This window comes from Staurois parvus, unplaced genomic scaffold (genome assembly GCF_062004578.1).
Source record: "Staurois parvus isolate SC_StPar_1 unplaced genomic scaffold, SC_StPar_1.0 ptg000575l, whole genome shotgun sequence".
NCBI lineage: Eukaryota > Metazoa > Chordata > Amphibia > Anura > Ranidae > Staurois > Staurois parvus.
Window position 1 is genome coordinate 7,793,586 of NW_028318371.1, and position 16,345 is coordinate 7,809,930.

The 16,345-nt window shown below is 43.4% G+C and overlaps 1 protein-coding gene across 3 annotated transcripts in view; it reads right to left on the bottom strand.

Moving 5' to 3' along the window:
• Window positions 1-208: 208 nt before the first annotated feature.
• Window positions 209-16,345, bottom strand: part of LOC149450413 (cytochrome P450 2C29-like) — a 63,127-nt gene continuing 46,990 nt past the window's right edge. For all 3 annotated transcript variants that reach the window (XM_089692092.1, XM_089692093.1, XM_089692091.1), the window contains exons 6-10: window positions 10,849-11,022; window positions 9,402-9,543; window positions 6,971-7,158; window positions 3,598-3,739; window positions 209-600 (exon numbers count right to left, since the gene is read on the bottom strand). In XM_089692092.1, coding sequence (XP_089548218.1) covers window positions 404-600; window positions 3,598-3,739; window positions 6,971-7,158; window positions 9,402-9,543; window positions 10,849-11,022 — 843 coding nt within the window. In that variant the 3' untranslated portion in view covers window positions 209-403. The remainder of the gene's footprint in view (window positions 601-3,597; window positions 3,740-6,970; window positions 7,159-9,401; window positions 9,544-10,848; window positions 11,023-16,345) is intronic.

The window sequence follows — 16,345 nt, forward strand, 5'->3', positions numbered from 1 at the left end:
TAAAACCTTGTGACCACCAATGTTGTGTTCTGTTCCCAAACACAAGGGAGAGCAGGTCTACCACCCATCCACACACAACCTTTTTCACAAGAACATTTCATAATTATTAGTTTAGAATTTGTCTTGCATATATCATGTGTCTAATAATTTGTTTTGTATATTAAACACATTTTTTTTTTTTATGCAAAAACAGAAATACTTGACATCGTTTATCCTCCTTAAATGGTATTTCTCCAAGTTTAATAGATAAAAACATGTTTAACAATAATGTCCTTGTTCTCTCTGTGTATCTGCGTTGATTGGTGAACTTTACAGATAACCTCCACCACCCCTGGTTTAGAAATATGTCGGGGAGTTCCTCTATAGGTCTGCTCTCCATACATTTGTCTAAGAATGTTGCAGACTACATGGTGGGTGATGCTCGGGGGACAGCACACAGCTGGTCACATGCAACTACTGAAGTTTTATTAGCATGCAGCCATTTGGCATCCTGACACTCGGCTCCTGGGGGCAGCTTGATGGTAAATTTCTGGAGCACAGCAGAGAAGAGAAGGAAGAGTTCCATTCGAGCTAAATTCTCCCCAGCACAAACACGCTTTCCTGCGGAAAAGACAAGGAAGAGTTCCAGATATGGCAGATACATTCCAGCAACATGGCTGTTATTATTGGGTAAATTTTGCAATCAAGTAAATTAACAATTATTACAAAATACCAAGCTCTACGTGAACACAGAAAGGATGTGGTGTTTAGGTGTACACAACCAAAGACAGTGCTGGCAGTAGGTTTGGTAAGCCCACATGATGTAAGATTTGGACCATTGGCCACTGGAGTCAATGTGAAAAGCCATGTTAAGATGATTTTTAAAGTTAGTCATTTAAAGAGTGCAGTTGGCTTTAAATGATTTCTGAGGGTTAGAGAAGCTACTTTCATCTTGGAAGGGGGAGAGGTGGCTCTGTGAATGCAGGCATAACTGGGGTGCCATTGACACCAATAATTTTTAGGCCTCTGCATTTTTTTCCTGCTTACCATCCAATCCAAGAAGTGGCCTTAAGGTGAGATTTAGCGGGCAGAACAATGCTCCCTTACATTGGTGGGGAAGGAAGGTAGAGGAGAATATTCCCTTAGGAGGCTCTCTACAGCAGTGTTTCTCATCCTTATTTCAGTCAATGCACCCCTTTAGAATTATGGACAGTCTCGAGGCACCCTTTAAAATTATGGACAGTCTCGAGACACCCTTTAAAATTATGGACAGTCTCGAGGCACGCTTTAGAATTATGGACAGTCTCGAGGCACCCTTTAAAATTATGGACACTCTCGAGGCACCCTTTAAAATTATGGACAGTCTCGAGGCACCCTTTAAAATTATGGACAGTCTCGAGGCACCCTTTAAAATTATGGACAGTCTCGAGGCACCCTTTAAAATTATGGACAGTCTCGAGGCACCCTTTAAAATTATGGACAGTCTCGAGACACCCTTTAAAATTATGGACAGTCTTGAGGCACCCTTTAAAATTATGGACAGTCTCGAGGCACCCTTTAAAATTATGGACAGTCCCGAGGCACCCTTTAAAATTATGGACAGTCTCGAGGCACCCTTTAAAATGATGGACAGTCTCGAGGCACCCTTTAACATTATGGACAGTCTCGAGGCACCCTTTAAAATTATGGACAGTCTCGAGGCACCCTTTAAAATTATGGACAGTCTCGAGGCACCCTTTAAATTTATGGACAGTCTTGAGGCACCCCATTCTAAAATAGGGGCCTCTAGACCACAGGTGTCAAACTAGCGGCCCTCCAGCTGTTGCCAAACTACAAGTCCCACGAGGCATTGCAAGATTGACAGTTACAAGCATGACTCCCAAAGGTAGAGGCATGATGGACTTGTAGTTTCGCAACAGCTGGAGAGCCAACAGTTTGACACCCCTGCTCTAGACTGTCCATAATTTTAAAAGGGCGCCCCATTCTAAAATGTGAAAAACTATTCTAATAATTTTATATAATGCAGCAACATCCACACATGTAGAACACCCAACATTAGAGGTGATTTATTATCCGAAGCAAATACACTTTTGTATGCTGGTACTGACTAGTATTCCAGTGTTTCTCTTCTCCTTCAGTTTTTCTCCATCACTGAGCTAATTTAACCCTAGCATTGAATGAGAGGAGCAGGGGAGGGTAAAACTAGGATGCTGTGGAGGCAGATGACATCCTCCTTATCAACTGATGATGTCATTGGTTGTCAGGTCGCCGATGGCTAGAAGGTCGTAATGGTGCACAATGAAAACCCGTGACTCTGTAACTAAAAGGCAGGCTTGTTCCATCCGCTGGCTTGTATACATGTTTTGGGCAATCTCTACACATTTTGCCAGGGCACCCCTGAAGAAACCTCAAGGCACCCCAGGGCGCCTGGACACCCTGGTTGAGAAAGGCTGCTCTAGAGAACCAGGGCCATAGACCAGGTCATATCTCAGATCAACATTATGTACAAGGAGGAAAGTGCCAAGCCTGCTGTACAAAGTCCACAGAAGATTTTTATTGGAAGTTTGGTAAACATTCAACATACTCCAGGGGACTTCAAAGGATCCATACCACTTCAAATCACTTTGATGGATGCTGGGGATGGGAATTGGGGGGGTGATTACTTGCCACAGGTGTTTGCCTATCCTCTCCCTTCATGGCAGTATGGGCATTACAACAGATGGAGTTTAGGGATTGTTCCATCCTCTCCAGAAAGACAAAAGGCATCCTTTCAATAGTCACATGTAAAAAAAAATGATGGGACAATATTGTAGTATATTTTTTTGGGAGGAGTGGATGTCAGAGCTTTGAATATCAAGGAATTTAATTGTACTTGACTTAAAGCAGCCTATGTACTGCCAGGTCTCCCAGAATTCAGTAAACATACAATGGGGGTTGATTGTCTAAAACTGGAGAGTGCAAATTCTGGTGCAGCTCTGCAGTGAAACCAATCAGCTCCCAGGTTTCATTGCCAAAGCTTCATTGAACAAGCTGAAGTTAGAAGCTGATTGGCTATCATGCACAGCTGCACCAGACTCTGAATGCTCCAATTTTAGTAAATCCCCTCCAATATGTTCTACAATTTGAATGATTACATTGCAATTTTATCCTAACTGGCTCTATGGATATAAAACCAATCACTGCAAAAGTCAGTCCATTAGATTAGCACCAAGACGGGTGTCTCCTCATCTCTCTCCACTTCCTGATGGGCTTAGGAGGATACACGGGAGATTGGGGAGTTCAGAAAAGTGCAGAGAGTAGTAGTGGGGGGCACTTTGAGAAGGATGAGTGGAACAAGGCTGGGATGTGAGAACAGCTCAGAAGCTGGTGTCATGGAGCCATCTCCTGACCCCCATGGATTACAGAAGACCATGAGAGGAGGTAGGAATATCCTACTGCGCATTCAAATAGGAGACGTGTCCCTAAAACACTTTACTGGTGGCAGGGGGACTTCTTGGTGTCGGTGGCGCATTACTCCTGGATGAGGAAGAGGAGATCTGGGCAAGAAGTTTGTACCCTATCTATGAATTCTGGGGATTTTAGGTATAATGGTTGTCGTGAAGGTTGTGAATATCTCACCAGCTGAGAATGGCATGAAGGCTGCCCGATTGCGGAACTGCCCTTCTTGATCTAGGAAGTGCCCGGGGTTGAATTTTTCTGGCGTCTCCCACTGTGAGGGGTCATTAAGCACCGATGTCAGGAATGGGGTAATGATGGTACCCTGGAAAAGGAGAGAGACAGGGTCACTGTTATACATGAGTACAATCTCATCATACAGGCTCAGCATCGTTTTCATCATGTCAGAGACTGTGATGAGTTGAATACGCAGATCATTTGCATATTGCTGTGTAAGTGAGTAATGTAAGCATAATGTAAAGAGTAACTAGGAAATAAACAGGTGCCTGAGCAGAAACAGAGAACTATTTCTAACTCCCTTTTCTACATACTAGTAGTGTAGTAGTATATTACATTTTGGTGCATATCAACAGAGGAAAACTCAGAATGAGCAACCAAAATGAAATTTGATTTTGTTTGTACTTTCTGCCCTCATATTTGATGATCAGGCCATATTTTGCTATACCGCACTGTGCTATTTTAACTGGTAATTGCACAGTCATGCAACAATGTTACAAACTAAATTCAAAATTTTTTCACACAGATTGAGCTTTCGTTTGGTGGTATTTGATCATCACTGTTTTTTTTCCAATATAAATGAAAAAAGACCAAAGATTTTCAGAAAAAAAAATATTTTTTACATTCTGCTATAAATCATTCAATAAAAAAATTAAAAATACAATTTCTTCATACATTTTGGCCAAAATTTAATCTGCTGCATGTATTTGATAAAAAAAAACACAATAAGAGTATATTGATTGATTTCTGTGAACATTATAGCACCTACAAACTATGGTATATATACTGGAGTTTTTTATTTTTTATAGTACTAATGGCGGCTTATAACAGGACTGTGATAATGCAGAAGGCATTAGAACTGATGCTGGGGAGAACTGACTGCCACAGACAGTTAGTCAATGGACAGTTTATAATACTATACACTGTCACTGTATTAATGACACTGGCTGGAAAGGAGTTAACATCTAGGGTGATTATATATATATATATATATATATATACACACACACACACATACACTGTATGTTGAAATGCATTTTTAGTACAAAATATATGAAAAATATTTTTAAAAATACATTTTCAAATATACTGTATGTCTTTATACATTTAATCTACATTTTCAGAATGCATATACAAATACATGTAAAAATATATGTTAAAATGACTTTTTTATATGTTAAAAAAAATCTGAAGAATATATTTAAAAAAATATTTTTCAAAATATTTTTCATATATTTTGTAATATATAAAAAATGCATTTCAACATGCAGTGTGTATGTATGTATATATATATATATATATATATATATATATATATAAATATACACACACATACAGTATATATGTGTATTGAAATGTATTTTGAAATATATTGAATACGGCCAAAATTGTAGCATTTCAAATATATGTCATTATGTTTGGGAAGAATATTTTTAGAATATATTTTAAAAAATGTTTTAAAATATATTCTAAAGAAACTTACAGATCGCTTCCTCTGTACAAAGCTCTGTGTTGTTTACCAACACAGGGCTCTGGGCTGTGATTGGACACAGCCGATCAGCAGGCCCCAGCCATGGATCATTAGTTGGGGTATGCTGACGGGCTCCCACTGTGTACAATCACAGCAGGGGAGTGCGTATGTGTGCACCCAAAACCTGGAAGTCGGCAACAACCTACCCGTACACCGCTTTGTCTACAGCAGCCGCCCGTCTGCCCAGGCGCTTGTAAACTGTATAATAATAATACACACCGATTAGCCATAACATTATGACCACTGACAGGTAACGTGCATACCATTGATTATCTTGTTACATCTGAAAGTGGGTGGGATACATTAGGCAGCAAGTGAACATAGCAGCAAGTTGATGTGTAGAAAGTAAAAAAAAAATGGTCAAGCGTAAGGATTTGTGTGACTTTGACACGGGCCAAATTGTAATGGCGGGACGACTGGGTCAGAGCAACTCCAAAACTACAGCTCTTGGGATGTTCCTGGTCTGCAGTGGTCAGGACCAACCAAAAGGGGTCCAAGGCAGGAAAACTGGTGAACCAACAAATGGGTCATGGCCAACCAACGCTCATGGATGCCCATGGGAACCAAAGGCTGGCCTGTGTAGTCTCATCCAATAGAAAAGCTACTGTAGAAAGGTGTCAGAACACACAGTACATCTCTGAATGTTGTGTATGGGGCTGCAGAGCTGCAGACTGGTCAGGGTGCCCATGCTTAGGGCTGTCTTATTAGCATCATGGGCCCCTGAGCAAAGTAATGCACTGGGGACCCTACCAGGAATATGGCAAAGTGTGCTACAGGTTAACTTTCACTGTCATGACCACAAATGCAGAAGGGGGGATGCTGAGTTGAAATTTCACTACCATGACTACCATTGCAGGTGGAATGGGGGGTATCTACAATGGAAGTGAAAGATAACCCCCCCCATCCTCCACCTGCATTAGTGGTTCTGGCAATGAAATGTAACCCCCCCCCCATCCCCCACTCCTGCATTAGTGGGAGTGACAGTGAAAATTAACCCCCCACCCACCGCTCCTGCATCAATTACAATGGCAATGAATGTTAACCCTTTACTTAGTCGTAGCCTTCTCCCCAATTCTAATCACCTACAGTACATGATCACAGGTTCCCTCGCCACTCTCTCCTGGCTAGAACATTCCTTGTACTGGGGCGGAGATAACTCCACCCATAGTGCAGTCTTCCTTCCTGTGCCGGGTGCTGGAACACGGAGTTCCAGAACATGGCACCCTAATACCACTCTGTGTGTTGGGCACCATACAATATTGCAGCTGTCCCCAGGTCTCCAGCCCTGGGATATAGGTCAGGACAAAGCCACTGCAGGACAGCTGGTTAAAAAAAAAGGGACAGTTGGTAGCTATGTCATGGGGCCCCAATGGACATGGAGCCCCATGCATTAAGATGGCCCTTCCCATTCTGACTTGTGTCCATAGCCAAAAGTGCCTACAATGGGCACATGAGCATCAGAACTGGAGCAGGGAGCAATGGAAGAAGGTGGTCTGGTCTGATGAATCACATTTTCTTTTACATCCTGTGGAAGGTTGGTTGTGTGTATCACTTACCTGGGGAAGAGACGGCCCCAGGATGCACTATGGCCAGCAGAGGCAGTGTGGAGTTCATGCCTCAATGGGTTAGGGCTGTTTTAATGGCAAACAGTGGGACCTACTCAATATCAGGTGGAGGGTCATAATGGTATGGTTGCTCAGTGTATTATTGTCTCTATGTGACCTCTCCTAACAGACTGTAATGTCTGCTTGCTTTCCACCACCTTTCTTTGTCACTGTAGTCAGGCACCTTTGGGAAGGTGTATCCACGGAATTGGATGTCTTTGGTCACGGCGTGGAAGAGAGCAGTTGGGGCCAAGTCTAAGACTCTCTGTATTTCATGGATCACTGCATTAGTGTATGGCAGTTGTAGCCTGTCTTCGATCCCAACTAGGCGCTGTGACGGCAACAAGTCATCAATCTCCTGCTGGACCTTCACTGAAAGGAAATGATAGAATTAGGTGTGTGAATGTTGCACGTGCTGAAGTTCAATGAGCAAACATAACCTTTAAGAAGACATCCTTATTTTCAAAAATGCTGCTGGACCTGAAAACCAATACTGAATCTTACTGAAAGCGCAGGCGGTCGTTGACCAGAGATGGTCCCAAGACTTTCAAACGAGGAATGCAAAAGAGAAGCATTTGGGGGTCGCATTACCTGATTACCTGATTCAATGGCCTTTGGGTGCCATAAAATCCCACTACTCTATTCAAAATAACTGGATAAAGGAAGAACATTCCATGTTGTTATGCCCACATCCCACCAATATACAGTATATAAAACAAAACATTGTGGACTGTAGGAGGGCACCCAAGTAGTGAGCAAAGCCAACAAAAGAGAAAATATAAACAATGATTAACCGCTTAAGGACTGCCCTATAGCAGATATACTGCTACAGGGCGGCACCTGTGTGCAAAATCACGTATGTATGCGTGATTTTGCATTTTTGGGTAGGGGGCGCGCTTGAGTCACGCGCTCGAGTCACGCGCCCCCTACCCACGCAGCCATTCGCGGCTGCTGATGTCAATCACCGGGTCCCACTCAGTAATTACTCGCTGGCACCCAGTGATTACGGACAAGCACCGATGGGGAGGAAGACTGTTTTGTTTACCAATAGTCCTCCTCCCTGTCAGCTCGGGCACACTGCACAGCACAGCCATCCACAGCAGTGTGATTACAGTGAAGCACACAGACACCGCCCCCAAGTAAAACACTCCCTGCACACAGTTAACCCTTTGATCGCCCCTCATGTTAACCCCTTCCTGCCCAGCGCCATTAGTACAGTGTCAGTGCTTTTGTTTAGCACTGATCACTGTATTGGTGTCACTGGGGATGTCAGTGACACCAAGTTAATTCCCCCCCAGTGTCAGAATGTCTGCCGCAGTCCTGCTAAAAGTCACTGATCGCCGCCATTACTAGTAGAAAAAAGAAATCCATTATCTATATCGCCATTTGTAAACGCTATAACTTTCACGTAAACCAATTAATTTACACGTATTGGAATTTTTTTTTTAGCAAAGACATGGAGCAGAATACATTTTGGCCTAAATTTATGATGAAATTTGATTTTCATTTTTTTTACAGGATATGTTTAATAGCAAAAAGTCAAAAATATTGTTTCCTGCAACAACAGGTTGCTGGAAAAAAAAAAACGCTCAATTACCCCATCAACAGAGTCAGTGTTGATGGTGGATATCCCTCCTGTGCTCTTCTGGTTGGGGGGGGGGGGGGCTGGGCTGCCCCTGCCAGGAGAAGACAGTGATTATGGCTATTTGAATGTAAAATCCGGCAGGCTGGTTGTACCCAAGTTGATCGATCGATTGGGTGCATCCGCCTACCTATACATGGTTCAAATCTCCTGCTGAACTGGCCGAGATTTGAACTGTCTATGGTCAGCTTTACATTGATGGTTAAAATGTCACCTTTACAGCCAGGTTACAAGATAACTATGCCAAGTTGCTAGTTTTGCCAAGTAGCATTGGCTACGGGAAAATGCAGGGATCAAGAAATGAGGGATTAATCAGCTACAGCTCAAAGAACCTCTATCAACGTCTGGAGGAACCCAACTGTTCCACAGAACCTTGGCTGAGAATGGTTGCTCTAGACTAGAGTTTACTCATAATGTAATGAAACGCAAAAAACATCCAGCAGAGGCAGTTCTGCAGACAGAAACTCCTTGCCGATGACAGAGGTTGGAGAAGAACGGTCAGACTGGTTAACGCTGATTAAGGCTACAGTAACTCAGATAATCACTTTCATCTTTGGACTTTTTCAACTTTGGAGAACAGAAAAGCATCTCAGAATGGTCAACACATTAAGTTCGAAGTCGATGGGCTACAACAACAGAAGATCACATTGGGTTCCACTCCTGTTAGTGAAGAAGAAGAATCCATCCAATACTGTGCCCATTGCACAGGCCCACCAAAACTGGACATAAGAAGACTGGAGAAATGTATCCTGGTCTAATGAATCTCAATTCCTGCTGAGGCACACAGATGGAAGGCCAGTCCATGATGCACAGGTCATTTTTTTTACTTTTGTCAAAATTTCTTAATTAGTATTTAATGGGTTCTGCCAGGTGTTTGTTTATGTTTGTGTTCATTTTGGGTATATTTCTTATCACTATTGCTTCAGGAAATAACAAGAATAATCACTCTTCCACAGCCTATTATTGATCTTACCCTGGACATCAGGATAGTGGGCCATGAAGGCCAGGCAGAATTTCAGGGTAGAAGCCGTGGTCTCAGAACCCGCTGCCAACAGCCCCACCAGGACATTCAGGAGACTCAAATCACAGAAATTCGGGTCCTCTTCGTGCTCCTCCTGAGCAGGCACAGAGAGAACCATTGTCAGATAACTGGAGCGAGCAAAATGCACAAACTAAATACTACTACTGCAAGGCAATTAAGGGCCCTTTCATACCATGCCTATGCAGTAACATGTTTTTTTACACACATGAGCTTAAGCACTTTTTTTCAAGTTTACACATAATTTTGTGCTTTGGATGTTCAATTTTTTAGTTCATTTGTTGTAGGGAGGAGATGAGAGGGTAGAAGAGCAGCAGAGGAGGAAAGATGACAAGAGAACAAGAGGAGGGGAGAAGATGTCAGAGGAGAAAAAGGAAAAGGAGGAGGAGAGGAAGAGAGAAGAGAAAGAGGGAGAGGAGGAGAGAGAGAGGAGAGCAGAAGGAGAGAGAGGAGAAGGACAATGAGAAGGAGAGGAAGGAGAGAGAGAGAGGAGAAACAGAGAAGGAGAGAGAGGAGAAAGATAGCGAGAGGGAGAGGAAGGAGAGAGAAATGAGAAGCAGAGAGAGGGAGAAGGAGAGAGGAGAAGCAGAAGGATAGAGGGAGGAGAAGGACAGAGAGAGGGAGAGGAGAAGGAGAGGGAGAGAAGGAGAAAGAGATGAGAAGCAGAGGAGAGCAGAAGGAGAGAGAGAGGGAGAGGAGAAGAAGAGAGAGAGGGAGAGGAGAAGAAGAGAGAGAGGAGAAGCAGAAGGAGAGAGAGAGCAGAAGGACAGAGAGGGAGAGTAGAGGGAGAGGAGAAGGAGAGAGAGAGGAGAAGCAGAAGGAGAGAGAGGGAGAGAAGAAGCAGAAGGACAGAGAGAGGGAGAGGAGAAGGGCAGAGAGAGGGAGGGAGAGGAGAAGAAGGACAGAGAGAGGGAGAGAGAGAGGAGAGGGGGGAGAGAGAGAGGAGAAGGACAGAGAAAGGGAGAGGAGAAGGAGAGGGAGAGAAGGAGAGAGAGAGGAGAAGGAGAGGAGAGCAGAAGGAGAGAGAGAGAGGAGAAGGAGAGGAGAGCAGAAGGAGAGAGAGAGAGGAGAAGGCCAGAGAGAGGGAGAGGAGAAGCAGAGGAGAGCAGAAGGACAGAGAGAGGGAGAGGAGAAAAGAGAAGATGAGGAGAGGAAGAAAAAAAACGAAACAGAATAGAGGAGAAGAAAAAGGAGAGGAGAAGAGGGAGAGGAAAGGAGCAGAAGAGAGGCAGAGGAAAAGAAAGGTAGAGTGGGTGGATAGGAAATGAGAGCAAGAGGAGAATAGAGGAAAATGAGATAAAGGGGAGAGGAGAGGAAGTGAATAGGAAAGAGATGGTAGAAGAGGGAAGACACTTTAAAATGTTACGTTTCATGTAAGCACCTCCTTTATCTTGAGCAGAAAATGATCGGTAAAATCTCGAGGGGCCTCGGGCTTCAAGGTGCGCTTGTGCTCCTCGATGTATTTTAGCAAAAAATTCTGCAGGTAGGCCCTTTCTTTAAAGAGGATCTTTGGCAACACTGGCAGTTTGAGGAGGAACGGGAAGACATTGCAGAACTGACCGGAGGAGACACAAAGAGAGAGAGAAAACAATTAATGTCTGAATGTGGAACTCTGGAGTGTTATCAATGGTTGAGGCAATTCTGTAAAGCTATCCAACAACCTGACAAAGAGCACAACATATTAAATCCCTGCATAGTGCCTAAAGCCTGCCATAGACAGTTCAAATCTTGGCTGGTTCAGTAGGAATAGGCCGAGATTCGAACCATGTGTAGGTAGGCTGAATGTATAAAGTTGACTGATTAATCAGCTTGGGAACAACCAGCCTGCTGGATTCATTTGCGATTATTGCTAGTGGCTGCTATAGCCACTAGCAATATTCACTGTCTTCTCCCGACAGGGCCGGCTTCCTCTGCCCCCCTGCTGGGAGAAGGACATAGCTCGGCAGGCGGAATTCCCCTGTCAGCACTGTCTGTGTTGATAGGGGACTTGTGCAAATTTCTTTCTTGGAACCCGTGGTTACAGGAGAGAAATTTGCACCATCTATGGCCTACCTAACTCTCTGAATCAATGGCAGTAAATCTTGGGACAGGGTGAAGAGTGAAATAGAATGTACTGGACTACATGTGCAGTTACACATTAGAGTATACAGTATTTAAAGACAAAAATATTTTTTTTTTGCTTTTGCTGAAGGGAAGGATTAATATTCCTGTCAGGTTTTGTTGTCTGACCCTCATTGGTGAGATTTCTCCACACTTCCTTATGTGACTGAAAATCTCTCCAAAGGGAGAGGACGTTTTCCACTGTCACTAGAACAGGCGCCCAAACTGAAAGAATTCCTCTCATCTGTTTCCCATAAACTGTGAAATTTTAGACTTCCCATTACGCTCTGTTCTGATGACAGTGTCACTGAGGAATGCAGATTGTGATTCTCCCCAGCGGGGACACAGATGGAAATATAAACCTGACAGGTGTTTTAACCCTTCTTGGCTCCATCCAAAACAAAATTTAAAAGTTGTAGATTTATATATCCTATGACCTCATATTAATCCCAATACCTAAGCATTAACCCTTACGCTTACTCCACCCAAAAAACAAAAAAAACAAACAGAGAAACACCATTCTTAGAGTCCAATGGACAGTTGCCATATAAAATAACAAATGTCAAACAACAACACTACTCTTGTTCATCTTAAAACCATTTTTTGTACAAAATTATAAAAATCATTTTTCCCAAGGTAAAATCTTGAATAAAATAAACCAGTTAGTAGGCACAAAGCAAAAGTTAGTTAACTATTAACCCTTTCACAAGGCACAACAACTCTCATTTAAAAGCCCACCCACAAAATTCTCCGCTTGAAGGAGAGCTCTCCTACGTACAATTTTGATGATATTGTGATTCAAATTTACCAGCACAGCTCAAGTCACTATACTAAACAAAGGGGGACATAAAAGTATAAATTCCTATGAAAAGTGAGCCAATACAGTCAAAAGTGTACATGCATAAAAATACCATGAAACAAGAGAAAAACACATACTCTCACTGATGCTCTACAAATCTGAAAAATAACTCCTTTTAGAATGGCATTAAGATGGGGAGATTGTGTCCAATATTCCCGCTAAAAGACAAGTAGTGTTGTTATTTGATATTTATTATTACTTCCAAACCCTGTTACTTCATATGACAACTGTTCCTTTGAGTCTAGCAATGGTATTTTCTCCTTTTGTTTTTTTATGTAAAATCGTTACTAACTCTGGAAGGGTGAGGGGTTTGCAGCCCACTGTTGGGTTTGTAACTATCAGTTTCACAAAAATCCCTAAAGCTAACCATTAACCTTAAATTAATTTCAAGGTTTGCTCATTTACCTTACAGTAAACCCTTTACCCAACATTTAACCTCACAACTATCCCTTAACTTAACCAATAACCCCACTTCAAACCCTATACCAAAACTGTTACCCTCACTCTAAACCCTAAACTTAACCCTATCCCTAATCATCACTCCAAACCCTAAACGTAACCCTATCCCTAATCATCACTCCAAACCCTAAACGTAACCCTATTCCTAACCATCACTCCAAATCCTAAACCTAACCCTATCCCTAATCATCACTCCAAACCCTAAACCTAACCCTATCCCTAATCATCACTCCAAACCCTAAACGTAACCCTATTCCTAACCATCACTCTAAACCCTAAACTTAACTATAACCCTAATCATCACTCCAAACACTAAACCTAACCCTATCCCTACCCATCACTCCAAACCCTAAACCTAATCCTATTCCTAACCATCACTCTTAACCCTAAACCTAGCTCTTACCCTCACTCCAAACACTAAACCTAACCCTATCCCTACCCATCACTCCAAACCCTAAACCTAACCCTATCCCTAATCATCACTCCAAACCCTAAACCTAATCCTATCCCTAACCATCACTCTAAACCTAACCCTATCCCTAATCATCACTCCAAACCCTAAACCTAGCTCTTACCCTCACTCCAAACACTAAACCTAACCCTATCCCTAACCGTCACTCCAAACCCTAAACCTAACCCTATTCCTAACCATCACTCTAAACCCTAAACTTAACTATAACCCTAACCATCATTCCAAACCCTAAACCTAGCTCTTACCCTCACTCCAAATATTAAACCTAACCCTATCCCTAACCATCACTGCAAACACTAAACCTAATCCTATCCCTAATCATCACTCCAAACCCTAAACCTAATCCTATTCCTAACCATCACTCCAAGCCCTAAACCTAGCTCTTACCCTCACTCCAAACACTAAACCTAACCCTATCCCTAACCATCACTCCAAGCCCTAAACCTAGCTCTTACCCTCACGCCAAACATTAAACCTAACCCTATCCCTAACCATCACTCCAAACCCTAAGCCTAACCCTATCCCTAACCATCACTCCAAACACTAAACGTAACCCTATCCCTAACCATCACTCCAAACCCTAAGCCTAACCCTATCCCTAACCATCAGTCCAAACCCTAAACCTAACCCTATCCCTGACCATCAATCCAAACCCTAAACCTGACCCTATCCCTGACCATCAATCCAAACCCTAAACCTAACCCTTACCCTCACTCCAAACACTAACGCTAACCCTATCCCTAACCATCACTCCAAACCCTAAACCTAGCCCCAGGGGGACTGACAACTCATGGGGCCCCCGGGCAATAGGGGATCATGGGGCTCCTGTGTCCTTGCCCAAACTCAAAAAAGCCTATGAAAAAGGTACCAGGGGCATCTCATGGGGCCCCCTACTGACCCCGGGCCCTTGGGCAGTGACCGAGTTTCCAAATGGTCAGTCCGCCCCTGCCTAGCTCTTACCCTCACTCCAAACACTAAAGCTAACCCTATCCCTAACCATCACTCCAAACCCTAAACCTAGCCGTCACCCTCACTCCAAATACTAAATCTAACCCTATCCCTAACCATCATTCCAAACCCTAAACCTAGCCCTTACCCTCACTCCAAACACTAAACCTAACCCTATCCCTAACCATCACTCCAAACTCTAAACCTAACCCTATCCATAGCCCTCACTCCAAACCCTAAACCTAACCCTATCCTTAACCATCACTCCAAACACTAAACGTAACCCTATCCCTAATGATCACTTCAAACACTAAACCTAATCCTATATCTAATCATCATTCAAAACCATAAACCAACCCTACCCCCAACACTCACTCCAAACCCTAAACCTAACCCTATCCCTGACTATCACTCCAAACACTAAACCTAACCCTATCCCTGACCATCAATCCAAACCCTAAACCTAACCCTATCCCTGACCATCAATCCAAACCCTAAACCTAACCCTATCCCTGACCTTCACTCCAAACCTTAAACTTGGCCCTTACCCTCACTCCAAACACTAAACGTAACCCTATCCCAAACCATCAGTCCAAACCCTAAAGCTAGTCCTTACCCTCACTCCAAACACTAAACCTAACCCTATCCCTAACCGTCACTCCAAACCCTAAACCTAACCCTATTCCTAACCATCACTCTAAACCCTAAACTTAACTATAACCCTAACCATCATTCCAAACCCTAAACCTAGCTCTTACCCTCACTCCAAATATTAAACCTAACCCTATCCCTAACCATCACTGCAAACACTAAACCTAATCCTATCCCTAATCATCACTCCAAACCCTAAACCTAATCCTATTCCTAACCATCACTCCAAGCCCTAAACCTAGCTCTTACCCTCACTCCAAACACTAAACCTAACCCTATCCCTAACCATCACTCCAAGCCCTAAACCTAGCTCTTACCCTCACGCCAAACATTAAACCTAACCCTATCCCTAACCATCACTCCAAACCCTAAGCCTAACCCTATCCCTAACCATCACTCCAAACACTAAACGTAACCCTATCCCTAACCATCACTCCAAACCCTAAGCCTAACCCTATCCCTAACCATCAGTCCAAACCCTAAACCTAACCCTATCCCTGACCATCAATCCAAACCCTAAACCTGACCCTATCCCTGACCATCAATCCAAACCCTAAACCTAACCCTTACCCTCACTCCAAACACTAACGCTAACCCTATCCCTAACCATCACTCCAAACCCTAAACCTAGCCCCAGGGGGACTGACAACTCATGGGGCCCCCGGGCAATAGGGGATCATGGGGCTCCTGTGTCCTTGCCCAAACTCAAAAAAGCCTATGAAAAAGGTACCAGGGGCATCTCATGGGGCCCCCTACTGACCCCGGGCCCTTGGGCAGTGACCGAGTTTCCAAATGGTCAGTCCGCCCCTGCCTAGCTCTTACCCTCACTCCAAACACTAAAGCTAACCCTATCCCTAACCATCACTCCAAACCCTAAACCTAGCCGTCACCCTCACTCCAAATACTAAATCTAACCCTATCCCTAACCATCATTCCAAACCCTAAACCTAGCCCTTACCCTCACTCCAAACACTAAACCTAACCCTATCCCTAACCATCACTCCAAACTCTAAACCTAACCCTATCCATAGCCCTCACTCCAAACCCTAAACCTAACCCTATCCTTAACCATCACTCCAAACTCTAAACCTAACCCTATCCATAGCCCTCACTCCAAACCCTAAACCTAACCCTATCCTTAACCATCACTCCAAACACTAAACGTAACCCTATCCCTAATGATCACTTCAAACACTAAACCTAATCCTATATCTAATCATCATTCAAAACCATAAACCAACCCTACCCCCAACACTCACTCCAAACCCTAAACCTAACCCTATCCCTGACTATCACTCCAAACACTAAACCTAACCCTATCCCTGACCATCAATCCAAACCCTAAACCTAACCCTATCCCTGACCATCAATCCAAACCCTAAACCTAAC